The 26496-nt window shown below is 42.3% G+C and overlaps 3 protein-coding genes across 3 annotated transcripts; 2 read left to right on the top strand and 1 right to left on the bottom strand.

Moving 5' to 3' along the window:
- Positions 1 to 41: 41 nt before the first annotated feature.
- Positions 42 to 4099, top strand: mgme1 (mitochondrial genome maintenance exonuclease 1). The gene is made up of 4 exons (XM_021576612.3): positions 42 to 839; positions 967 to 1207; positions 2264 to 2396; positions 3468 to 4099. The coding sequence occupies exons 1-4, from the start codon at positions 287 to 289 to the stop codon at positions 3600 to 3602; spliced, it is 1062 nt and encodes a 353-aa protein (XP_021432287.2). The 5' UTR covers positions 42 to 286; the 3' UTR covers positions 3603 to 4099.
- Positions 4100 to 9917: 5818 nt separating this feature from the next.
- LOC110499484 (cystatin) lies at positions 9918 to 13616 on the bottom strand. Its single transcript, XM_036956346.2, has 3 exons — positions 12950 to 13616; positions 10675 to 10779; positions 9918 to 10224 (listed from the first exon to the last, which is right to left on the bottom strand). The coding sequence occupies exons 1-3, from the start codon at positions 13157 to 13159 to the stop codon at positions 10144 to 10146; spliced, it is 396 nt and encodes a 131-aa protein (XP_036812241.2). The 5' UTR covers positions 13160 to 13616; the 3' UTR covers positions 9918 to 10143.
- ephx5 (epoxide hydrolase 5) lies at positions 13522 to 26428 on the top strand. Its single transcript, XM_090213131.1, has 9 exons — positions 13522 to 14656; positions 16394 to 16619; positions 18390 to 18570; positions 18787 to 18996; positions 21020 to 21149; positions 22036 to 22259; positions 23666 to 23774; positions 24175 to 24300; positions 25134 to 26428. The coding sequence occupies exons 1-9, from the start codon at positions 14634 to 14636 to the stop codon at positions 25333 to 25335; spliced, it is 1431 nt and encodes a 476-aa protein (XP_090069257.1). The 5' UTR covers positions 13522 to 14633; the 3' UTR covers positions 25336 to 26428.
- Positions 26429 to 26496: the final 68 nt, after the last annotated feature.

A 26496-nucleotide genomic window follows, 5' to 3' on the forward strand; every position in this document is an offset into this window, starting at 1 on the left:
TGTCCCAAGCAGGATTTACGTGAGAAAAAAATACAAGCCCCGGCAACCTCTCGCTGTCCGGTTAGAAAGTTGTAACAAAAATGGCGCGACTTTTGGGAGAGGTGACGACTATCATCTAACTTAATTCGTTATTTTCTATCTTCATTAATTATTTAATGAAACCAAAGCATAACTTTGCCGTTGCTGTCTTGAGTCACTTTAAATACCTAGCAACAAACGCAAAGATACAGACACAGTGAACGTTGTAGGATATATTTATTTAACTAGTTAACGTTAGCTAGCTGAAATGCTTTTACATCAGCTGTTGAGATGTGCCCAGCGTGTTGGGGAGTCATCTAGGGTTGTCAGTGGACTCCTCTCCCATTGTACCCGGACCTCCTTGAATACTTTCTCCACCTCCAATGTCTCTCCAGCTCGCAAGAAAAGCAGTCCATACAGTTCCGTGGACAGCGGACGCTACTCCTCACTCTTCAAGTCAGTTGTGTCCCACAGAGTCAGTGCTCAAACTCCCGACATCATAGAGGAGCAAGATGTTCAAATCTACGGACCTGTGATAAAGTCCCCAACACCATCTAATCGAAACACAACACCTTCCAAAATGCCTAAAATCCTCCACCCGTTGCTCAACCAAGACCGGGTATTTGATTTTGGCGAAACTGAGCTTGGAGGGGCTCCAGCCAGAATTATCCTACGGAGGGGTCAGGACAGGGGCTCAGTGCCCAGTGTGACCCGTATCCTACAGGAGACTATGTCCCCGGAGCAACAGTTTTACCTGGAGAGATGGAGGAGGAAGATGATAGCTCAACTGGGAGAGGATGGCTTTAAGGAATACAGTCAGAGTAAGTAGGCAGAACCCTCTGATTCTAAAGTTTTTTTTTTTTTTAAGGCTCTAAAATATGAATGTTCTACAAATGAGGACATGATACACACACTGTCATTCAAATGAACCAAATGTTTCTATGTTAGATCTCTTCAGGCAAGGGAAGCTTTTCCATACGGCCGTGGAGAGTGTTCTCCCGTTGACAACAAAGGAGGTACCGGGGGAAGATCCTGAGGAGGTACCAGAGATGCCATCGGAGGTAGAGGGATACATGGAAAGTGTACGCCATGTACTGGAGGACGTTAGGGGAGTGAGAGCCATCGAGAGCCGTGTACAACATGAAAAACTAGGCTATCTGGGGATTGTGGACTGTGTGGCTCGCTACAGGTAAGGATGGTGATGATGGCCACGTTCCAGGCTAACTACATTGCAGACCACTAATAGATGTCTCTCTCAATAACTTGATAGGTGTTCAACATGTCAGCTAACCACATCACATGATGTAGTAATCTGATGTAATTCATTTTCTGCAATGTAGTCGACTCAAACTCTACCTCACACTTTTATTCATTCTCTCCACTTGTGTGATTTTATTTATTTTATTTAACTAGGCAGTCAGTTAAGAACAAATTCTTATTTACAATGACGGTCTAGACAAAAGGCCTACTGTGGCGATGGGGGCTGGCATTACAAAGAAAAATATAGGACAAAACACATCACGACAAGGGAGACCACAACACTACATAAAGAGAGACCTAAGACAACAACACAGCAAGGCAGCAACACATGACAACAACATGGCAGCAGCACAACATGGTAGCAGAACAAAACATGGTACAAACATTAAGGCAATCATGTAGAGCCAACAATACATCATGCGAAGCCACCACAACTGTCAGTAAGAGTGTCCATGATTGAGTCTTTGAATGAAGAGATTGAGATAAAACAGTCTAGTTTGAGTGTTTGTTGCAGCTCGTTCCAGTCGCTAGCTACAGTGAACTGAAAAGAGGAGCGACCCAGGGATGTGTGTGCTTTGGGGACCTTTAACAGAATGTGACTGGCAGAATGGGTGTTGTATGTGGAGGATGAGGGCTGCAGTAGGTATCTTAGATAAGGGGGGGTGAGGCCTAAGAGGGTTTTATAAATAAGCATCAACCAGTGGGTGTACAGAGATTACCAGTTTTCAGAGTATAGAGTGCAGTGATGTGTCCTATAAGGAGCATTGGTGGCAAATCTGATGGGGGAATGGTAAAGAACATCTAGCTGCTCGAGAGCACCTGCTAATCTAGAAATTATGTCTCCGTAATCTAGTATGGGTAGCCAGATAAAGCCTAGTCCTGGATTATAAAACATGCATGCTCAATGGAGAATCTAATTTGGAAGGGCCCTGAACTAGTTTTAAATCTGTTTCTGGGAAACTAAAGCTCAGCCTTCCTTCCTCAGGGGTGTGCTGTGTGTGATCGATTGGAAGACATCGGAGAGGTCTAAACCTTTCCTCAGCAACACCTACGACAACCCTCTACAGGTGGCAGCCTACGTTGGGGCCTTAAACAACGACGTGAACTACAACTACCAGGTAGGTATGATTTGAGCGAGACCCCCAGTGATGTAGTGGTAAAAAAATAATAATAGGTGAGTAAATGTTGACTGCAGTTTGTGGTGAGTTACAGTAACGCTCCCAGGAACTTAAAATGTATTTTTCAGCAGAAGATGGGTAATCACTCACGCAAAATACAAAAGCTGCGTAAACGGTATTTCCCCTTGTTTACCCTCCACTACACCACTGGAGACCACCATACTCTCTCAGCCTGTTCTAATTCGCTTCCTACCATTCCTCCTTGGCCCTAACCCTTCAATGCTTGCAGTTCTGGGTAGTTATAAGCGGTGCAGTGAAGGAATTTCCAGTTTTGGGTAGGTATAAGCCAGTATTGTGAAGGAGCATTCAGTTCTTTATGTTCTGGGTAGGTATAAGCAGGTGCAGTGAAGGAGCATTCAGTTCTTTAGGTTCTGGGTAGGTATAAGCAGGTGCAGTGAAGGAGAATTCAGTTATTTAGGTTCTGGGTAGGTATACGCAGTGTAGTGAAGGAGCATTCAGTTCTTTAGGTTCTGGGTAGGTATAAGCAGTATTGTGAAGAAGCATTCAGTTCTTTAGGTTCTGGGTAGGTATAAGCAGTGTAGTGAAGGAGCATTCAGTTCTTTATGTTCTGGGTAGGTATAAGCAGTATTGTGAAGGAGCATTCAGTCCTTTAGGTTCTGGGTAGGTATAAGCAGGTGCAGTGAAGGAGCATTCAGTTCTTTAGGTTCTGGGTAGGTATAAGCGGTGCAGTGAAGGAATTTCCAGTTCTGGGTAGGTATAAGCAGGTGCAGTGAAGGAATTTCCAGTTCTGGGTAGGTATAAGCAGTATTGTGAAGGAGCATTCAGTCCTTTAGGTTCTGGGTAGGTATAAGCAGTATTGTGAAGGAGCATTCAGTATGGCTGCCACCTTACAGATTTGCAAACGTCCAAGGGTTAGGGCCAAGGGGGAGGGGCACGGAGCAAATTGGGACTGGCTGACTCTCTCTGTCTCCGACCATGAAACATGACCATATCTCTTTCCTACGTGCTAAACTATGTGCTTGATTCCCCCCCCCCCCCTTGTCTCTGCAGGTTGAGAATGGACTGATCGTGGTGGCCTATAAAGATGGTTCCCCAGCCCATCCTCATCGACTGAGCTCAGACCAGGTGTTACAGTACTGGGAGAGATGGCTGGTACGACTGGAGGAGTACACCGAGAGGAGGTGAAGGAGTGGTGTCTTTGCTGCTTGATGTAGCAGATGGACCTAGAAGTACTCTCACCCCCAGATACAGAAAGTACCTTGGCTTTTCTGACACTCGGTCACATTTGACTGGTGACTTGGACAAAGGAGTGTCGCAGTCTGCTCAGAAACAGACAATTTAGCATGTTTTACTCTTGACCTGTGTCAGTCTTTTTGCGTCATTGCCCGATTTTGAGCTTGACAAGTTTGAAAACAGTTCTTATTTTAGTGTAGTGTTGTATTCAAGCTAGAAAATGCACTGCTTACACTGTGTTGAGAATGTTAAATTGTTGTACAGTACAACATTTTGTCTAGTCTAAACTTTTTGAGTTGTTTTGCTTTTAAAGTATAAAACATCACATCTGAGGAAATCAAACCACTAGGTGGTAGCATCAGCCTGTGAAAAGTTCAGCAATCAACTAACAAAGGTGAAGGAGAGATGGTTTCTATTTTTAGTTTTATACAATAAAACGATTAAATGAACAAGCATCCTCCATTTCAGTTATTGAATTAACATTTACCAATCAGATCTCTAAACACAACACTGATAAAAATGTTATAGTTAAGAATACAAGTGGAATATTTTCCTTTGTTGTGTTCTACTGTAAACCACACAGCTTACACTTAAAATGAGCATGGACCAACACAAGCACAACTTAATCTTCGCTAGTGTTAAAGGTATTTGAATCATGTGCATTGATAAGATGCATATAAAAGCATCATATTTAATGACTGATCAAAGTTCATCCATACAGTTTATATATTTTTATTTTATTTCACCTTTATTTAACCAGGTAGGCTAGTTGAGAACACCTTTATTTAACCAGGTAGGCTAGTTGAGAACACCTTTATTTAACCAGGTAGGCTAGTTGAGAACAAGTTCTCATTTACCAACTGTGACCTGGCCAAGATAAAGCATAGCAGTGTGACACAGACAACAACACAGAGTTACACATGGAATAAACAAGCCAATAACACAATAAATAAGTCAATAACATAGTAGAAAAAAGAAAGTCTATATACAGTGTGTGAAAGGCATGAGGGGGTAGGCAATAAATAGGCCATAGTAGCAAAGAATTACAATTTAGCAGATTAACACTGGAGTGATAAATGAGCAGATGATGATGTGCAAGTAGAGATACTGGTGGGCAAAAGAGCAGAAACGTAAATAAAAACAGTATGGGTAGATTGGATGGGCTATTTACAGATGGACTATGTACAGCTGCAGCGATTGGTTAGCTGATCACATAGCTGATGTCTAAAGTTGTTGAGGGAAATATCAGTGTCCAACTTCAGCGATTTTTGCAATTCGTTCCAGTCACTTGCAGCAGAGAAATTGAAGGAAAGGCGGCCAAAGGAGGTGTTAGCTTTGGGGATGATCAGTGAGATATACCTGCTAGAACCATGTGCTATGGGTGGGTGTTGTTATCGTGACCAGTAAGCTCAGATAAGGCAGCGCTTTACCTAGCATAGACTTATAGATGACCTGGAGCCAGTGGGTCTGGCGACGAATATGTAGCGAGTGCCAGCCGACTAGAGCATACAGGTCGCAGTGGTGGGTGGTATAAGGTGATTTGGTAACAAAACGGATGGCACTGTGATAGACTGCATCCAGTTTGCTGAGGAGAGTGTTGGAGGCTATTTTGGTGCCAGCTGTGGCCGGGTGAACGTGTGCTACGGGTGGGTGTTATTGTGACCAGTGAACTGAGATAAGATTCAGTTGAAGTTGTAAGTTTATATACAATCTATATACAATATTTAATCTGTTTTTCACAATGTCTGACATATAATCCTCGTAAAAATTTCATTTTAGGTCAGTTAGGATCACTTTATTTTAAGAATGTGACATGTCAGAATAATAGTGGAGAGAATGATTTATTTCAGCTTTTATTTCTTTAATCACATTTCCAGTGGGTCAGAAGTTTACATACACTCAATTAGTATTTGGTAGCATTGCCTTTAAATTGTTTATCCTTGGGTCAAACGTTTTGGGTAGCCTTCTACAAGCTTCCCAAAATAAGTTGGGTGAATTTTGGCCCATTCCTCCTGACAGGGCTGGTGTAACAGAATCAGGTTTGTAGGCCTCCTTGCTCACACAGGCTTTTTCAGTTTTGCCCACAAATTGTCTACGGGATTGAGGTCAGGGCTTTGTGATGGCCACTTCCAATACCTTGACTTTGTTGTCCTTAAGCCATTTTGCCACAACTTTGGAAGTATGCTTGGGGTCATTGTCCATTTGGAAGACCCATTTGCAACCAAGCTTTAACTTCCTGACTGATGTCTGGAGATGTTGCTTCAATATGTCCACATCATTTTCCTCCCTCATGATGCCATCTAATTTGTGAATTGCACCCGTCCCTCCTGCAGCAAAGCACACCCACAACGTGATGCTGCCACCCCCGTGCTTCACGGTTGGGATGGTGTTCTTTCGCTTGCAAGCCTCCCCCTTTTTCCTCCAAACATAACGATGGTTATTATGGCCAAACAGTTCTATTTTTGTTTCATCAGACCAGAGGACATTTCTCCAAAAAGTCTGATCTTTGTCCCCATGTGCAGTTGCAAACCGTAGTCTGACTTTTTTTTATGGCAGTTTTGGAGCAGTGGCTTCTTCCTTGCTGGCCTTTCAGGTTATGTTGATATAGGACTTGTTTTACTGTGGATATAGACACAGGAGTCGCTGGTGGACCTGTGAGAGTCTGTGAGAGCCAGAAATCTTGCTTGTTTGTAGGTGACCAAATACTTATTTTCCACCATAATTTGCAAATAAATTCATTCAAAATCCTACAATGTGATTTTCAGGATTTTTTCCCCCGCATTTTGTCTGTCATAGTTGAAGTGTACCTATGATGAAAATGACAGGCCTCTCTCATCTTTTTAAGTGGGAGAACTTGCACAATTGGTGGCTCACTAAATACTTTTTTGCCCCACTGTAGGCACAGCAGATCCCCTTATTGTATGGGACACTTTTAAGTGTGCCTTTAGAAGCCATGCAATTCAGTACTCATCAATAAAACAAAAGCAATTTAGATCAAAAGAGTCCATATTAACAAGGGAAATTGAAGGACTAACAGTACAGTTAGATAGCAATAAAAACGGTACTATAGAGGCACAGAATAATTTAGAGGAAAAACAAAGAAATGGAGGAACTTATTCAAGAAAGATCCCGTGTAATATATTATAAAAATAAAGCGAACTGGATGGAATATGGGGAAAAATCTTCAATATAGAAATGCTACCAATTTTTTTTAATTAAAACTTACAAATGGAGTCACGCATGATTCACCAAATGATATTTTGAAAGAGGAAGTAAAGTACTTCGAGAATATGTTTTCATTTCAGGCTCCTCCATCTCCACTAACTGAAACTAATTGTATGGATTTTTTTCCTAATAATATTGTAAAATTAACATCTGTACAGAAAGACTCATGTGAAGGCCAAATTACAAAGGAGGAACTTATTGATGGAATTAAAGCCTTTAAGGATGGGAAAACTCCAGGGCTGGATGGTATACCAGTGGAAGTATACCAAACTCCAGGGCTGGATGACATACCAGTGGAAGTATACCAAACTCCAGGGCTGGATGGCATACCAGTGGAAGTATACCAAACTCCAGGGCTGGATGACATACCAGTGGAAGTATACCAAACTCCAGGGCTGGATGACATACCAGTGGAAGTATACCAAACTCCAGGGCTGGATGGCATACCAGTGGAAGTATACCAAACTCCAGGGCTGGATGACATACCAGTGGAAGTATACCAAACTCCAGGGCTGGATGACATACCAGTGGAAGTATACCAAACTCCAGGGCTGGATGACATACCAGTGGAAGTATACCAAACTCCAGGGCTGGATGACATACCAGTGGAAGTATACCAAACTCCAGGGCTGGATGACATACCAGTGGAAGTATACCAAACTCCAGGGCTGGATGACATACCAGTGGAAGTATACCAAACTCCAGGGCTGGATGGCATACCAGTGGAAGTATACCAAACTCCAGGGCTGGATGGCATACCAGTGGAAGTATACCAAACTCCAGGGCTGGATGACATACCAGTGGAAGTATACCAAACTCCAGGGCTGGATGACATACCAGTGGAAGTATACCAAACTCCAGGGCTGGATGACATACCAGTGGAAGTATACCAAACTCCAGGGCTGGATGACATACCAGTGGAAGTATACCAAACTCCAGGGCTGGATGACATACCAGTGGAAGTATACCAAACTCCAGGGCTGGATGACATACCAGTGGAAGTATACCAAACTCCAGGGCTGGATGACATACCAGTGGAAGTATACCAAACTCCAGGGCTGGATGACATACCAGTGGAAGTATACCAAACTCCAGGGCTGGATGACATACCAGTGGAAGTATACCAAACTCCAGGGCTGGATGGCATACCAGTGGAGGTATACAAAACTCCAGGGCTGGATGACATACCAGTGGAAGTATACCAAACTCCAGGGCTGGATGGCATACCAGTGGAAGTATACCAAACTCCAGGGCTGGATGGCATACCAGTGGAAGTATACCAAACTCCAGGGCTGGATGACATACCAGTGGAAGTATACCAAACTCCAGGGCTGGATGACATACCAGTGGAAGTATACCAAACTCCAGGGCTGGATGGCATACCAGTGGAAGTATACCAAACTCCAGGGCTGGATGGCATACCAGTGGAAGTATACCAAACTCCAGGGCTGGATGACATACCAGTGGAAGTATACCAAACTCCAGGGCTGGATGACATACCAGTGGAGGTATACAAAACCTTTTGATATACTCAAAGGACCATTATTAGCATGTTTTAACCACTCCTATATAAATGGTAGATTATCAGACACGCAACAAGGTGGTCTGATATCATTACTGAAACCTGACCCAAGTGGTATATATAAAGATCCAGTCCATTTAAAAAATTGGAGACCTCTTACACTTCAGTGTTGTGATGCAAAAATCCTAGCAAAATGCTTGGCGCATAGAATTAAAAAAGTATTGTCAGATCTTATTCATCCTAATATGACAGGTGTTTTACATGGACGATACATTGGAGATAATACAGTATAAGACAAGGACTGGAAACAATAGAATACTATGAAATATCGGGGACACCAGGCCTGGTTTCCATAGCTGATTTTGAAAAGGCTTTTGATAAAGTACGACTGGAGTTTATATTTAAATGCCTAGAATATTTCAATTTTGGGGAATCTCTTATAAAATGGGTTAAATAGGAACCCTAGGTGTAAAATAGTAAATAATGGCTACATCTCAGAAAGTTTTAAACTCTAGAGTAAAACAAGGTTGTCCACTATCGGCATATCTATTTATTATTGCCGTCGAAATGTTAGCTGTTAAGATTAGATCAAACAATAATATTAAGGGATTAGAAATCCGTGGCTTAAAAACTAAGGCGTCATTGTACGCTGATGATTCATGTTCTCTTTTAAAACCACAATTAGAGTCTCTCCACAGCCTCATAGAGGATCTAGATACTTTTGCTATTCTCTCTGGATTAAAACCAAATTATGATAAGATATTACGTATTGGATCACTAAAAAAAAAAAATGGTAATTTTACATTACCATGTAGTTGACCAATTAAATGGTCTGATGGAGATGTGGACATACTCGGTATACAAATCCCCAAATACATTTTTATAGAAAGTTAGCAAAAATAGGTAAGATCTTGCTACCTTGGAAAGGAAAATACCTGTCTATTTGTGGAAAAAAAAATCACCCTGATTAACTCTTTAGTCAGATCCCAGTTTACCCTGATTAACTCTTTAGTCATATCAGTTTACCCTGATTAACTCTTTAGTCATATCACAGTTTACCCTGATTAACTCTTTAGTCACATCACAGTTTACCCTGATTAACTCTTTAGTCAGATCCCAGTTTACCCTGATTAACTCTTTAGTCATATCAGTTTACCCTGATTAACTCTTTAGTCAGATCCCAGTTTACCCTGATTAACTCTTTAGTCAGATCCCAGTTTACCCTGATTAACTCTTTAGTCATATCACAGTTGAAGGTAAAAGCCGAAGTGTTTATTAGTTTACTCCAATTGGGGGATCGGCGGTAGGGATTGCGGGGAATAATAATAAAGGTATATTCTTTTAAAAAGTATGTCTATATAGGTATGTGTATATGTATGCATGTGTGTATGGATATATATATTTACCCCAAAAATATATGGGGGATTGGAAATGATATAGACAATTACATTGATGGAACTAATATTCTTTCCGCAATATTTAGCTGATCCGACCTTTAAAATAAATAAACAAACCACATGTAGATGTAACAAACCATTTCTTTATTTTGTTCAACTATTGCATGGAGTTTACAAACTATTTTAATACTAAAATTTAAGACAAGTTATTTTTATTGGTGTGGGAATGAATAAAGTAAGCAAATTATTAGTTGGATTCTTGTTTATATAGTCAGAGGTTGACCAGCATTAGTAATACATTGCACTAGTAATGGGGAAGACGAGACGAAGTCGTCTCTCCTTTGGGTCTTTACGGCTGGCAGTCATTCTTGATCAACTGGATCGCTCCCAGCCAGGGGCGGCTCCAGACCTCAAAGGTGCACTGGTTGGTCTGAGGAAACAGGAAGCAACACGAGTTGGTATGATCACACACCCTTTCAGGAAGTATAACACCTGACAAAACATTTGTTGGACATTGCATCTGACTGCCTGAGCTACAAATCACCTTACAATGTATTATTTGTAGAGTAGTCAGGCAAAATGTACCCACAATTAATCATGATTATGCTCTCAAACACTGCCAACAGACATTAGTCTATAGAAATGTCAACTGAAACTTCCCTATGCAAACAACTCAATACTGAGCCAATAGTGAAATGGGTAACACGTTACAAGTAGGATTTCCTAATGGTTTATAAAGTAGTTACCAATGTGTTCACTGTTTAACAGGTTATAAACTAAAAATGAACCATTCTTAAGCTGTACATGTAGGAAGCACTGAGCTGAAGTGCCAGTGTTAACACAAACAGATCTGGGACCAGGCTAGCCTAGTGGTCCTTACCACAGCTGGGTCCTGGTGCACAGCGCAGTCCTTCTCCACACCTCCCTTCCTGCACAGGGTCCTGGCCATCTGCACTGTGAAGATGTACTTCATCCCAGCTACCACCTGTAGAGGAGAGGATGGTCAGCACGTCAGACCACGGACATAGAAATCCCCCATCTTGAATGAGGAACCTGTTCTAGTGATTCTATTTCTATGGCTAGAACTGAACTACTAAAAACAGTGCAGATGACCGCATGGTTTAAAAAATGAGTCCACTGCATAATGGTCAAGTGAGCATTGTTCACTGAGCCAGAGGATACATAAGGCAATGTTCATCTTATAATCACATTAGTCCTAGCGTGTTTACTCCAGACAATAGGCTCCCATTGTCTCCACTCATCACCAACTACGTAAGGGATCAACGAGGGGGCTATGCGTTCTATGGAAAACAATGAACGACGTGGAAGGCTTGTTCCACGACACTAAAGCGGAGTGGAACTGACCTTACACGGAGTTAAATTATTTTCCAGAGAATGGATAGAACTCTTGAGTTGATTATTCCTTTTACGTCAAAACTATAATTTACCACAAGTGTGTTCACCATCCAGCGAAGTAGCTAGCAAGTTGACTAGATGGCTACAGAAGTTTCCGTTGTAACCCAACAAACAGACTTGCTTGTCTAGCTAACCACCAGTCCTAGCAAAATGTGCTTTCAAAAGTAGCTCAAACGTTATTTTTATTATTATTATTTATTTATTTTTTATATTTTTTTTAGCATTTAATTATATGGTTCAAACATACCCTGCGTTATAGGTAATTATACAAACGGGTGGGTCTAATACTGGATGCTGATAGGTTTAAACCGCATTTCAGACATTGTTTATTCCACAAATTAGCACCAGCTAAAGGTAGGATGTTGACATGACCATTTAATCTGTTCCATCTGACTGTGCAAATCCACTTTCTCCAATCCACTTTCTAGTAAACCCAGCCAGGCAATTTATAAACTTTTATTTGGATTATCCACTGTAAAAAAAATAATTAAAAAAAACCAACAACTAGATATTGATCTCCCATTTCTTTTAGACTGGCATTTGATTTTCAACAGCGGATATTTGTATAAACATTACTGTCGGTCTTTTGCATTGGGAAGAGAGTTTCTCGGCCAGTAAAAACCACGAAGCAGCTGGTGTTGCCTTAGTCGTCACCCCTATCAGGGTTCGAACCAGGGACCGTGTGCACACAACAACTGCCTCCCCACAAAGCACCGTTACCTATCGCCCCACAAAAGCCGCGGCCCTTGCAGAGCAAGGGAAACTACGTCAAGGTCTCAGAGCAATTGACGACACCGGTTGAGTCACTATTAGGGCGCACCTCGCTAACCATTTCACACCGGCATAGTTTAATGGATATATAAAGAAATACAGGTCAAATTAAATGCAGCTAGTTTTCTGCCCTTTCAGCTTCAATTTGAAGTGATTGTGTTAGCTAGTTCCTCTGAACAACAGTGTCCTGACAACATTACCTATGCCAGGTGAAATAGCACAGCTCTATAGCTCATTGTTAAGTGTATATCTAAATACAATGTCGCTAGAAAACGTAAACGCAAATACTTTTCTGTTATCCTGTCTTCATTGTTTTGACGTGACTAATTTAGCCATAGTTGGCAAGCAAGCAAGCAAGGGATAAGACTGTTGCCAACTAGTATTTCAATGGAACATTTTGAACGACTGACTAACTGGTCGAGTCTCCGGTAACCGAAACCATAGAACGAACGACCAGACCGCTTGGGCAGCAACCGTAGACTTTTCGGGACTACATCTCGTGAAATAATGAAATAGTATGAATAATCAAAATAAAAGTTATGATACTATATCAATCAATATTTGAATATGTTGGTAACCCGTTGTATAAAAGTGATAAACGCCCTCGAAGCTTGCTGCTTCCAGACAAATGAGAGAACATCTGACCATTCCACTTGCACCAGCTCAGCTGGTTAGGCTGTTATCTGGAGCGTCGGTGACCAACTGTGCTGCAGGCAACAATTTAATTACGAATTTTGGCCGACGTTTATTGACACCGGTCATATTCGATAGATGAATTTACGAATGCACATCATTTGTTATTCTGCCTCTGGCATACAGACGAGATTGTCCTGAAATTAGAGTAGATAGCCAGAGTGAATTTAAGTATTGAACAGCGGGATGAAAAATTTAAAAAACTACGCACACAACGAACTGCCAACACTGCCGTCCTTCAACTAAATGAAATAATCTTTAAAAAAGGGACTGACCTGTTTCTGAACCTTGACAACCTTGGCCATCTGCCAAACATACAGGTCGTTTGTTCCCTTGTTGTATTCGGCCACGGCGAACTGCAGCGCGTCTCTGGTAGCTTGGTCCGTCATATCTGCGTCCATGACGCCCCCCGGTGTCCCATCGGCGCTCGTCACGATGAATGCCACCGCGAGCAAAGGAACGACGATCTTCCAATTCATTAGCATTTTTCTCGTCTGATATCGGTCTTTACTGCAACTCCGATCGCAACAAGTAACGTTACACCACAACACATCCTCGCCTCAGATGACTTTTATATAAACTTTTGTATAAACGCGGTGACGTCACTCGTGCTTGTTGAGGGGTGGGGCTGATTCGGACCACTAATAACATCAACACAAAAGCGACCGCCTCCATCACACCGACAGTGAGCTGTGCGCTAAATGGGACTCATAAACATTCACTTTCGGCTGCAATTTCTGTCAAGCCATTTAACACATACAGTTTGGTGCAAAAGTTCGATAAAAGCCAACGTGTGCACCACAGAACGAATTGCCTCTGCAACCCAATGCTGCAAGGCAATCGCAGCTCTCCCTTGGAAATGAATGGACTGTAATGAAAGTGCATGGAACAGGTCTCAAACCCTCCACCATCGAGCCCGAGGTCCGGTGCGCAATCGACTGTGCAGCAAAAGCATGCTCGAGCGGCTGTGTCGATTTCCGCGGTTATAAACAATAACAACTGTTGGTGTTGTCGATAAAAGCTGAGAATCTAAGAGATATCACGTAGCTAACCAGAGTTGCCCGTTTTGCAGAACGATTTACCCCGGTTATTTATATGGTTGTAGGTTAAGCTAAATAATTCATTATGGGAAAGTATTATGACACGCAATGAGAACCTGCACATCAATGGATGTCAAAGATCTAAATCTCTGTAAGTCACACTGAACTAAATAGGCCTAGGCTTTATTGGCTTTAGGGATGATTGGCTATTTATACGTTCCAGCATTAGGCCTACTGTTAGACGTTCTCGGTGTATTAAACAATGGTTTCTTACTTGACAGGGGTGTCAAACTCATTCCACTGAGGGCCGCTTTAAAATGTCTTCTTTCGATTAAGACCTAGACAAACAGGTGAGGGTAGGTAGTTCCTTACAAATTAGTGACCTTAATTCATCAATCAAGAAAACAGGTAGAGCGAAAACCCACAGACACTCTGCCCTCCTTGGAATGAGTTTTACATGGGGCTAGGCTTTATTCGTAATTTGACTTTTGTGCTTGTTATTTAGCCTGTGGTGACTGGCCTCAAGTTATTGATGATAGAAACCTGAGAAATGGAATTAGAATTGTATTTTCTTATGATCGTGGTCATAATGTCAATAGTCTAGTGAAATGGTGCTTTCACGACAACTGGCAAAAACGAGGTCAAATCAAGCCGTCAGTGATCGAATTTTCAAGTCGGAAAGTCTGAACTCTAGAAAGGTGCGCAGTGTCCCGACTTCGAATTCCAAGTTGGAAAAAAGTTGGGGGAAAAATATTTTCCCACTCGGAGCTCATTTTTCGTGAGTTCCCAGTTGACGTGAAAGCACTGAAGTCGGAGATTTCCGAGTTCAGCTGATTTTTGAACGCGACAAACGTCCAGACTTCGGTCAATGACGCACAGACAGGAGTGCACTTTGAAACTGCAGGACTCTTGAGTAACCATGCAGACAATTGAAGTTCTGAAGTGAGTATTTTTTTTATGTGGATAAATAGGGCGTAATTAATCAAACCATTGCTTAAGAGTATATTCATCGCCTATAGATGTGATTAAGACTAAAGAGGTCAAGGAAACGCAGACAGTCGGGATAGAAGGACTGCGTGTTGGGGGCGTACGGTCAACAAACAAAGTGGATATTGGTCAAATCGTGATCGATGTATTGTAACAGCCCCACAATTTGGTTACCAATGTTCAGTTTGGATATATTTGGCTGTTTTCGCTGCATAACATTTAGAAATCGTCCCTTTCAGGTTTAGAAGGAGTGACCGCAAAATGCTAACTCCCATTTGTATAAACTGGTAGCATAGTTAGGATAGAGAAATCTGGGTTTAGAGGCAAATCGCTCCGCCATTTTCTGGTTGCAAAAATTCTAATAGTTCGCCTAATGTCAGTTTTATTTGACTACACTATTTAACCCGTTGTGAAATATATGTTCCATTACCACATATAGTAATAACAGCTGATTGAACCTCGTGTACAAAACACAAAGTAAAAAAAAAAACATTTGAAATTTCGAACATAGTCTAAGAAACGGTAGATATGTTCTGTCTTTCAATGACAGATGTTTGGTTGCCCAAAAAGTTATGTTTTGCAGCTTTTACTGTAATGCAGTTGATTGGTGATGACGACATGAAAATATATTAGGGTTGACATCCATACAAACATTTTATTCAGATTTTTACCTCTGTGTGAAATACCACATTTTTTCCTGGGGGGCAATGAGTGGGTTTGGGAGGTTGAACGAAAGAGTTAAATTCCCATGTGCAAAAATAAAAAAAAAAGCTTGTTAAATGCGTTTCCATCGCATTTTCATCTACTGCTAGTTTGGAAACGTTTTGCTATGGGGTGGAGCGTTGGACTGCGTTTCCATCGCATTTTCATCTACTGCTAGTTTGGAAACGTTTTGCTATGGGGTGGAGCGTTGGACTAGTAACCGTAAGGTTGCAAGTTCAAATCCCCGAGCTGACAAGGTACAAATATGTTGTTCTGCCCCTGAACAGGCAGTTAACCCACTAGGCTGTCATTGAAAATAAGAATAGGTTCTTAACTGACTTGCCTAGTAAAATAAATATAGCGAATCTCTGGTTTTGGCAACCGCTCGTAGATACGGTGTGGGTAGGCTGCCTACATGATGAGCGCAAGTTTGTTTATATGCAAGACGGAAACCAACATAAAAAACGAATTTGCCTACATGGTGAGATTATAATGGACAAAAGAGCGAAATGTTTATTTGTCAAACGGCAGACAAGCATTGATGATCATTTCACCAGAATAAGACCCTCGTTATATTTTGGAACGACGCATCAAGTTCATCACCTTGCACTTTCATCATAATTGATTGAATCTCTAGCCTAATAAACTGCATGCTTTCCCAACGAGTAGTAGTGGACGGACCAAACGACATGGTATTACTTGATTACAAATTCACTTTGATTCTGTTGGATATTATATCAATATTTGCGCATAAAAGCATTTCCACTGACATTTCTCCCTTAATAAATTTTACAGACAAAAAGATCGCACCTTGTCTAGCGTGTTTTGTCGACATTTAGAAAGTTTACCTACAAATGTTATGTTTTCATCAGGCCTGTCGTTATGTTGTTTTAATATGTACTTAATGCGCATAGAAAGGTTGAATATAAACCTGGTTTGTGATACTAACTTGTTTTACATTTCCGGGTGGTTTGTGTGTTGGTATTCCAGACAGGCCCTCTCCAGCCTGGATCCTACCCAGCAGCAGCAGCTCTTGGTGGCCGGGTCTGCGGTGGCCGTGGGCGGGCTGCTGACCTGTTATTACTGGGTGTATCAAGGGACGAAGACCAAGCGCATCCCAATAGGGGATGGATGGTGGGGGGCAGGAGAGAAGCCTCAGTCAGAGGATGAGAAGGTTTTCCCCTTTCAGGTCCAGACTTCCGATGAAGAGATACAGGTAGGGTAATAAGGGGGTGAAACTTTATATCAAGTTCATAGTTGCTGCAAGTCTTACTGGCAGTTTCTGGGCACTAACTGGTTCAATCCACTTTGTTTTAACTTGATTTGCCAACATATTGTGACATGGAATCTATATGTACAATACATTTAGATTGGAAAGAAGTAAAATGTTGTTTGAGGGTGAAATTTCAACCACAGGATTATGTCATCTTGATAACCAAATAAACAGGCAATTGTATAAAATAGGTTTACTTTGTATATTTAAAACAATGTCAGATCATCATTTCTATCCACTGTCGGAAATAAAAACTGTAGGGAAAAAACAAGAGGCTGGACAGCACCTCCTGTTGGAGAATTTATGTATCTACAGCTACCTTTCGGTATCCCATCCAGGGTATTATCCAAGCCCAGCCATTATATTTATCACAGACTATTACACATGTGCTATCGCGAGAAGGATTGTTGTGAGATCTCCAGGTAAAAATGAAATAGATTCACTGTCGCTATTAAAGTAATTCCAAAGGGAAGGTGTAACAGAGCAAATGAAAGGGGACCGTACTCTCTCATACATCATCGATGAGACTATTTAGCCCTGTATAGCATTAGTAAAATCATCAACAGCTATTGTTTCAATTCAACCCAGAATTTAATTAAACTTAGACAATAGAATTGGCCAAGTGTGCCAAGCTCTGGTTGATGTAAAATTTAGTGATATTGAATTGTTTGGTTGTATCTTCTGCTTGTATAGTTTGATCTGTGCCAATGACAGGAGGAATAGTGACCAGCAGCAGGATCAATAGATACTAATATATACATGTAAACAGGAGGAATAGTGACCAGTAGCAGGATCAATAGATGGTCGTGGCAATCAATTATCAACAGCTATTTAACAGACTAATACATTTAATCAATGATAATTTTAGCAGCAGTGTAAATTGTCTTAGTGTGTAGACTCCTGTGGATGAACAGAGTCTGTGTGGATGGACAGAGTCTGTGTGGATGGACAGAGTCTGTGTGGATGGACAGAGTCTGTGTGGATGGACAGAGTCTGTGTGGATGGACAGAGTCTGTGTGGATGGACAGAGTCTGTGTGGATGGACAGAGTCTGTGTGGATGGACAGAGTCTGTGTGGATGGACAGAGTCTGTGTGGATGGACAGAGTCTGTGTGGATGGACAGAGTCCGTGTGGATAGTCTCTGGGGGAGGGAGAACAGTATTTGTTAGCCATTTGATAGTGTCATGGCCAGCAGATAGAAGTTGTTTTGGAGTCTGTTTGGCTGGGCCTTGATGCAACAGTACCCCCTGCTGGACGGGGAGCATGTAGAACAGTGACCCTCAACTGCAATCACTTGGTTCTGCTCTCAGATGAAGCACAGTGGTAATACATTAATCTGTTGTCTGAATAAACAAAATATCTGACATTGTCTTCCCCATTTGCAGTAATATACATTTCACTAACAATTAAACCCAAAATCAGACATTTGTTTTTCCATTGGAATTTGGTTGTACTTTTATATGGTTGATAGTGTAGTGAAAACACATTGGAAATTCAATTAACTTTTATCTTTTTGAGTGGGGGAGTTTAGGTTGTAATCTCATTGATCGTCTCAACTAAATATTATCCATGTTGCAATGACGTGGTGTGCCCAGTGAGTTATGGTTGAGTATCTTTTAATTTCATGTGAAAATCAAGGGAACATGTAACTTTGTGACCACAACAGGCCTAACACAGGTCTTCCTCCTCCTCCATCATCATCGTCCTCTACAGGACTTGTATGACCGTATTGACAGGACCCGGTACACTGAACCACTGGAGGACACAGGCTTCCAGTATGGCTTCAACTCTATCTACCTGAAGAAGGTGGTCTCCCACTGGAGACATCAATTTAACTGGAAGAAGCAGATTGCAATACTCAACAAGTATCCTCAATTCAAAACCAATATCGAGGGTTAGTAGGCCTTGATCATCACATCATGATCTTTATAGTGGCAGTTTCTGTCTCTCACTCTGTGTGGCATTTGTCAGACATAATCATTAAAGTCAGTTTAAATGTTGATATAAAGAATAAGGCATTTATAAAAGGCTCATACATGCTTATAACAAGTTACCCCAATGTTTTACCCACTGCTCCCCGTCCTCTAACCCCCGACTCCTCTTCCTTCAGGATTGGATGTACACTTCCTCCATGTGCGTCCACCTCACCGTGAGGGCCAGAGGGTGTTGCCTCTAATGCTGGTGCATGGCTGGCCTGGCTCTGTCTATGAGTTCTATAGGATCCTGCCCTTACTTACTGACTCGCTGGACAGTCTGGCTTTCGAAGTCATCTGCCCCTCCATCCCAGGATATGGCTTCTCTGAGGCCCCTCATAAGCAAGGTGAGGACTCGCTTATGGGGCATAAGCATTCTTTAAAGCAGGGGTGTCAAACTCATTCTGCCGCAGCGGCCGCATTCGGTCTTCGACGAGGTCCAAACGGCTGCACTGAAAATGTGTTATATATATATATATATCACTCGCCGTCAATAACTGACAGCCTAGCTTTCATTTAGGTGAATATTAGCGCGCTGGACACAGTCAAGAAACTGTACAAATGTACACTGAACAAAAATCTGAATGCAACATGCAAAGGGTTGGTCCTGTCGCGATACGAAACCTTCAGCCCCGCCCCTTGGCCGGCAGCGGGGTGCTAGAGGTGGTTAGCGTTCCCTGGATTGGACAGGGCACTATAGGTACTTCAGGTTATCTCGGTATAACCAGGACCGCTCGCGTAGCCCTGCCTCTCTTTCTATATCGAAGCGTTGTCCGCGTAGAGGTCTTTTGTCTTTTGATTCCCTGCCCCACTGGAATATCGAGTCTGTGCCACACAACTAGGGCGAGGTACTGAGCTCAATCGAGAGGTTAAGTTTCAAAGACCTTTCTCTGGATATAATTTGCATCAGTATACAAGCACCAAGGCCGCGGGCGACAGGGTCAATTCAGATAACCATAGGTATTAACAAGGGATCAACTAAAGGACTAGAGTGACTCTCAGTCCCGCTGAACTACTGCAGCGTCCGTGGCACGCAACAAGGCCGAGGTACTGAGCTCAACCGAGAGTTTCCTCTCCATATAATTTGCATCAGTATACGCGCACCTGGTCAGTAGGCGACAGAACAGCTGTTCAATAGTTAAACGGTATATCAGAGAGTCGCTTCTCAGATCCAACAAGTTAGAATCTTTTAAGTAATTTGAGTCAGGTGGCGATTCCTCCTGACACCAGTTGGTTGGCTCGAGTCGTCCTCTGGTGGCTTTGCCCAATCCGGTATTTCAGTAGGCGAGGTCATCTCTGTCTCTACCCTTGGTGGGTAAGACGGGGGAAGAGGACCGGGAGGTAGATCCCTTTGGCGTTTCACTACAGTCCCATGTTTCATGAGCTGAACTTAAATTACCCAGACATTTTCCATACGCACAAAAAGCTTATGTCTGAATGTTGTCCACAAATTAGTTTACATCCCTGTTCCTGAGCATTTGCCAAGATAATCCATCCACCTGGCATGTGGCATATCAACTTACTGATTAAACAGCATGATCATTACACAGGTGCACCTTGTTCTGAGGACAATAAAAGGCCACTCTGAAATGTGCAGTATTTGTCACACAACACAATGACGCAGACGTCTCAAGTTGTGAGGGCGTGTGTAATTTAAAATTTAATGTTAATTTCTCTACCATAAGCTGCCTCCAACATTGTTTTAGAGAATTTGGCAGTACATCCAACCTGCCTCACAACCACAGACCACCTGTAACCGTGCCAGCCCAGGACCTCCACAACCGGCTTTGTCACCTGCGGGATGGTCTGAGACCAGCCACCCGGACAGCTGAATAAACTGTGGGTTTGCACAACCGAAGAATTTCTGCACAAACTGTCAGAAACGTCTCAGGAAGCTCATCTACGTGCCCGTCGTCCTCCCCAGGGTCTTGACCTGACTTCAGTTCGGCGTCGTAACCGACTTCAGAGAGCAAATGCTCATCTTCGATGGCCACTGGCACGCTAAGTGACTTATTATGTATCTCTATCTGGTTCTATCAACTCCACGCCACAGTAATACAGGGTTAGTTTACAGTAACCCCATCATGACAGGCTGGAGGAGTTGTAGAACCTAGAATAGCAATAAATATCCCACTAATACTGTTTTTCTCCGTTATTTTTTAACTTTATTAATCAAACAAGGAGATTCAAGGTTTAGTTTGTTATTTTCTGATTGTGTTAATTCATCTGTTTGGCTTTTTAACCCAGCCCTATTTAGTAAAGTTACTATGAGTAACTCCTCTATTCCTAGTATAGTGAACTAAGGGCTATGGTCTTCTGTGGTGTCATACTAATATGTCTGCTCTTCTTCTGTGGTGTCCCTCCCTGCAGGGTTTGACACTCTGGCTGCAGCGAGGGTCTTCCACAAGCTGATGGAGCGTCTGGGTTTCTCAGACTATTATCTGCAGGGAGGAGACTGGGGCGCAATCATCACTACTAACATGGCCCAGATGAAGCCAGAGTAAGAACAATTCTCCTCTTTTCTAGATATGTGCACTTGCACATTCCCCGTCATGGATTTTAAAGCATATAATTGATGTAACCATTGGCTGGAGTGAGTTGCCAGCAGTGTCTAATCCACGAGGGGGACAAAGTGTGCATCTGTACACTTTGGAAGAAGGGTTTAAAACCAGGAAGCAGTCTAAGAACTCCCGAGTGGCACAGCGGTCCAAAGCACCACATCTCGGTGCTAAAGGCGTCACTACTGTCACCCTGGTTCGATACCAGTCTTTATCACCATTACACTGATTCTACCTATCCAGACCCTTCAGATACACAGCTCCTCCTCTATACTGATTCGACCTATCCAGACCCTTCAGATACACAGCTCCACCACTATACTGATTCTACCTATCCAGACCCTTCAGATACACAGCTCCACCACTATACTGATTCTACCTATCCAGACCCTTCAGATACACAGCTCCTCCTCTATACTGATTCGACCTATCCAGACCCTTCAGATACACAGCTCCTCCTCTATACTGATTCTACCTATCCAGACCCTTCAGATACACAGCTCCTCCTCTATACTGATTCTACCTATCCAGACCCTTCAGATACACAGCTCCACCACTATAATGATTCTACCTATCCAGACCCTTCAGATACACAGCTCCACCACTATACTTATTCTACCTATCCAGTATTTGAAATCACTGTGTAGTGCTAGAGCAAAAGAAGAACACAACGTGTACCCCTTGTGGTCCCCAGGACTGAGTTTGGGAAACGCTAAGTCACGGTTACATTTAGTGTACACAGAATATCAACACTGTAACCATCAAGCAGAAAGATTTCTCTGTTGGATGACCACATGTTATATCTTCTCTTCCTGTGCTACTGTGTAGGTGTGTAAAGGGTCTCCACCTCAACATGTTAACTAACAAACTGAGGGGGTTCGGTGTCCTGTTTTCAATCCTGATTGGCCGCTACCTGCCCTGGCTGGTTGGGTTCACCCGGGAGGATGTCAGGAGGTTGTTTGGTTCAGTAGGTTTCATGGAAAGGAACTTCTATGAGATCATTAGAGAGACTGGCTACCTGCACATCCAGGGCACCAAGCCAGACTCCGCAGGTGAATGTCATCACACAACTTTTTTTACTTGATATTTCACCTGCCGTTTTGATGATCCACAACTCCCAGGCTTGTTGTTTGAGCATGAGACTGAATGGACTGCTTTGTTGGTCAGTTTTTACCATCGGTCTGTAGTACTCGTCACACCACCACACACACCTGGTGATATGCTTGATCCAGACTTGCTGCAGCTCTCTGTTCCCCTGATTGCTGAATCAATAACCCATATTTTTAACTTGATGATTTATATCTGGTACTGGCACCAAGGTCCGAAGATGGCCCATGTACTCCAACCTTCGAAGGTGGTGACCATAGTGCCCTAAATCATTATTGGCCTGTCTCTAAACCTAGCTAAAGTATAGCTAAAGTATTGGAATCTTTGATTAAATCTCAGCTAAGATATTTTGTCTTTAAAATGTATTCTACATTTAAATAAGTTGGTTTAGACCAGGTCATAGCACTAACTCTTCTGCATGCCTAGTTATAAATGTGGTTAACTTTATGGATGAAAGGCAACATTGTGCTACCCTCTTCATTGACATGTCAACAGCTTTTTCACGAGCCTACCAGGCAAACTTAATGACTTCTACGCAAGCGTCGAGGCAAGCTACGCTGAAGCATGCATGAGAGCACTAGCTGTTCCGGATGACTGTGATCACGCTATTCGTAGCCGATGTGGGTAAGCCCTTTAAACAGGTCAACATATCAGGACGTGTACTCTGAGTATGCGCTGACATTTTTAACCTGTCCCTGACTGAGTCTGTAATACCAACAGGTTTCAAGCAGACCACCATAGTCCCTGTGTCCAAGACACCAAGGTAACCTGCCTAAATGACTAATGACGCGTAGCGCTCAAGTCTGTAGCCATGAAGTGCTTTGAAAGGCTGGTCATTGTGTAGGTTTTACAGACTCTGTCAGGGAGTTGTTAAAAATGCCGGTGAACACACTTGCCGGTTGGTCAGCGCATGTTCGGAGTACACGTCCTGGTAATCCGTCTGGCCCTGTGGCCTTGTGAATGTTGACCTGTTTTTAAAGGTCTACTCACATCAGCTACGGAGAGCGTGATCACACAGTCGTCTGGAACAGCTGGTGCTCTCATGCAGCTTTTGTTCCACAAATAAGGTCTATCTTCAAAATGTTCTTACATTTTATGTTTTGGTGCCTCAAGGGCGATTCAGAAAGCTGAATGATGACCTTATTACCGATGAATGTGTTTTTTATTATTGTTTTTATTTCTTTTGGGGGTTTGTATTTTGTGTGTATTGTATGTATTTCAGGGATGTAAAAGAGACCATGGTTTCAGTATGACTCCCTGGTAAAATAAATAAATGCAAGGACACACAGACCTCTGATCGTTTAGCTGTAGTAGTCGTACTAATCATATTGTGAAATGTCTCCCCCTGCAGGTTGTGGAGTGAATGACTCTCCAGTAGGCCTGGCTGCTTACATACTGGAGAAGTTCTCCACCTGGACTGACTTCAACAACAGGGACTTGGAAGATGGGGGGCTGGAGAGGTAGAAGCTACAGTTCAGCCTGTTTACTTTGGGTTGTGAGTGGATAAATATACACTTTGTAGGGGGTAAATGTATTGCTGTCCCATCAATTACTCTTAATCAAATGATGTTCAGATCTGCCAAAACTGTAGGGGAAACATTCAATACAACTTTATTTGTCCCAGCAAAACAATGAACCTATTCTATTTGCATGCACATGTTGCCTTGATAGCATCCATTCACAGTCCTATTCACTTGACAGCAAACAGGAAAAACTGAAACAGGGACTTCCTGGGTTGTATTTATTAGTGCACACTGTAGCAAAATATTTTGCAACTGGAAAAGTGTTTCTTATTGGAGAATGAATAAAACCCAGGGCTGTTGATTGGTTCATTGAGAGAGCCTGGTTCCTGTCTTTTAGGAAGTTCACCCTGGACGACCTGCTGACCAACATCATGATCTACTGGACCACCGGCTCCATCGTGTCCTCCATGAGGTTCTACAAGGAGAACTTAAAGACCAACATTGACAACAGACTGGACAATAAGTGAGTTTGTATGTGTGGTGGCAGAGGTCTCCAGTATGACACAGGCTGTTCCTACAGGGTCTGTCCATTTAATATGACACGGGCTGTTCCTACAGGGCCTGTCCAGTTTAATATAACACGGGCTGTTCCTACAGGGTCTGTCCATTTAATATGACACGGGCTGTTCCTACAGGGTCTGTCCATTTAATATGACACGGGCTGTTCCTACAGGGTCTGTCCATTTAATATGACACGGGCTGTTCCTACAGGGCCTCTCCATTTAATATGACATGGGCTGTTCCTACAGGGCCTGTCCAGTTTAATATGACACGGGCTGTTCCTACAGGGTCTGTCCATTTAATATGACACTGGCTGTTCCTACAGGGTCTGTCCATTTAATATGACACGGGCTGTTCCTACAGGGCCTGTCCAGTTTAATATGACACGGGCTGTTCCTACAGGGTCTGTCCATTTAATATGACACGGGCTGTTCCTACAGGGCAGTTTAATATGACACGGGCTGTTCCTACAGGGCAGTTTAATATGACACGGGCTGTTCCTACAGGGCCTGTCCAGTTTAATATGACATGGGCTGTTCCTAAAAAAACAATAAGACACTATTTAATAATACATGCCAAGGGACGTATAGTACATGTTGTAGTTTTCTGTGATCCTTGCGGGACTTGAACACATGATCATGTTTGTTTTGGGTTATGATAACAGGCTCCCAATAATGATATGTTCTAGGTGGTTGTTTTCAAAGTACTTTAGTTAAATGCAATGATTGTGAGACAACTGTCTTATGACTAAAAATGTAAATGTGGTGTTTGTTAACCTGTCTCTCGTGTCCTCAGTACGGGGGTGTATGTTCCTACAGGTCTGGCGGCGTTCCCCAACGAGGTAAGGCACGTGCCCCAGTCGTGGGCCAGGGACAGGTTCAGGAACATCTACTCCTACTCTTACATGCCCCGAGGAGGCCACTTCGCTGCCTTCGAGGAGCCACAGCTCCTGGCTGACGACCTGCTGCAGTTTGTGAAGAAGGTGGAGAAGTTGTAGAGTTGATGGATACAAGACGTCGACTCTCCACTCCTGCCAAGTGCCTGGAAGAAAAACCAGCAGGACTGCAGAACATAATAACACTACAGCTTGGAATTGTAGCTTTGTACTAAAAACATTTAAATGTTAATCTAAGATAAAAAATCAGAAGCACTGTCTGATTATCAGGTAAATACTTGGTCTATCAGTGATGTTAACACTGCAATATGATCATGCTCAGTGATTGAGTTGATGTAATATTAAGGCTATACATTCAACATAATGGACCTATACTTTAATAATGAAATGATCAGCACTTCAATACAGATGTCTTGAAATTCAGATAACAAATGTCTTCCAGATTGCACAACAACTGTGTGAAAGCAGCCTAAAATCACAGATGTCTGTTCTTCTCTTATTGCAATAATGAAATACTGCTATAGTCTACTATACTACTACTATAGTATACTATACTACTGCTATAGTCTACTATACTACTGCTGTACTGCTATAGCATACTATACTACTGCTGCACTGCTAGTCTACTATACTACTGCTGTGCTGCTATAGTATAGTATACTATACTACTGCTGTAATCATGTCTATTGTGACGACCCTGTAAGGCAGGGATGTCAAACTCAGTCCACAGAGGGCCAAGTGTCTGTGGGTTTTCCTTTCAATTAAGACTTAGAAAACCAGTTGAGAGGAGTTCTGTGTACTAATTAGTGACCTTTAATCAAGGAAGGAGAGGAAGGAGTTTTACATGTGCTGTAGTGTCTAATATTTGTGGGGCTGGTTCCCAGGAGTGACCTGGACACATCTTAAGTTTAGTCCTGGACTAAAAATATATTTCAATGGTAGTGTTCCATTGAGCATGGTTTTTAGTCTAGGTCTAGATTAAGCCTAATCTATGTCCCAGAAACCATGATTAATTTTCTGTGGACCCCAGGAAGACCAGCAGTCACTAAGGGGTCAGCTAATGAGGATCCAAATAAACAAATTAAATTAACATCAAGTCAATAACTCACAATGTTGAACACAAAATTTAAACCTTTGTATGCTGCAAAATGTGTATAATTAAAATGAACTTTTTTTGCTTTCTTTACAGCACATACCCAAGCTACACCAGACAACATTAATTTCAGTCATAATGTAGAGGTGATGCCAGTCATTCATATGAAC

This window comes from Oncorhynchus mykiss, chromosome 20, assembly GCF_057628025.1.
Source record: "Oncorhynchus mykiss isolate SJ-2025 chromosome 20, ASM5762802v1, whole genome shotgun sequence".
In the NCBI taxonomy this organism is placed as follows: Eukaryota; Metazoa; Chordata; class Actinopteri; order Salmoniformes; family Salmonidae; genus Oncorhynchus; species Oncorhynchus mykiss.

Excerpts from the sequence above, each read along its gene's own strand:
- ephx5 (XM_090213131.1), top strand. The coding sequence starts at position 14,634 with ATGCAGACAATTGAAGTTCTGAA. Across the intron at positions 21,150-22,035 it reads ATGGCCCAGATGAAGCCAGA|GTGTGTAAAGGGTCTCCACC; the intron begins GTAAGAACAATT and ends GCTACTGTGTAG. Across the intron at positions 24,301-25,133 it reads GACAACAGACTGGACAATAA|TACGGGGGTGTATGTTCCTA; the intron begins GTGAGTTTGTAT and ends TCGTGTCCTCAG.
- LOC110499484 (XM_036956346.2), bottom strand. The coding sequence starts at position 13,159 with ATGCTAATGAATTGGAAGATCGTCGTTCCTTTGCTCGCGGTGGCATTC. Across the intron at positions 10,780-12,949 it reads TTGTCAAGGTTCAGAAACAG|GTGGTAGCTGGGATGAAGTA; the intron begins GTCAGTCCCTTT and ends TCTCCTCTACAG. Across the intron at positions 10,225-10,674 it reads TGCACCAGGACCCAGCTGTG|ACCAACCAGTGCACCTTTGA; the intron begins GTAAGGACCACT and ends CTGTTTCCTCAG.
- mgme1 (XM_021576612.3), top strand. The coding sequence starts at position 287 with ATGCTTTTACATCAGCTGTTGAGATGTGCCCAGCGTGTTGGGGAGTCA. Across the intron at positions 840-966 it reads CTTTAAGGAATACAGTCAGA|ATCTCTTCAGGCAAGGGAAG; the intron begins GTAAGTAGGCAG and ends TTTCTATGTTAG. Across the intron at positions 2,397-3,467 it reads ACGTGAACTACAACTACCAG|GTTGAGAATGGACTGATCGT; the intron begins GTAGGTATGATT and ends TTGTCTCTGCAG.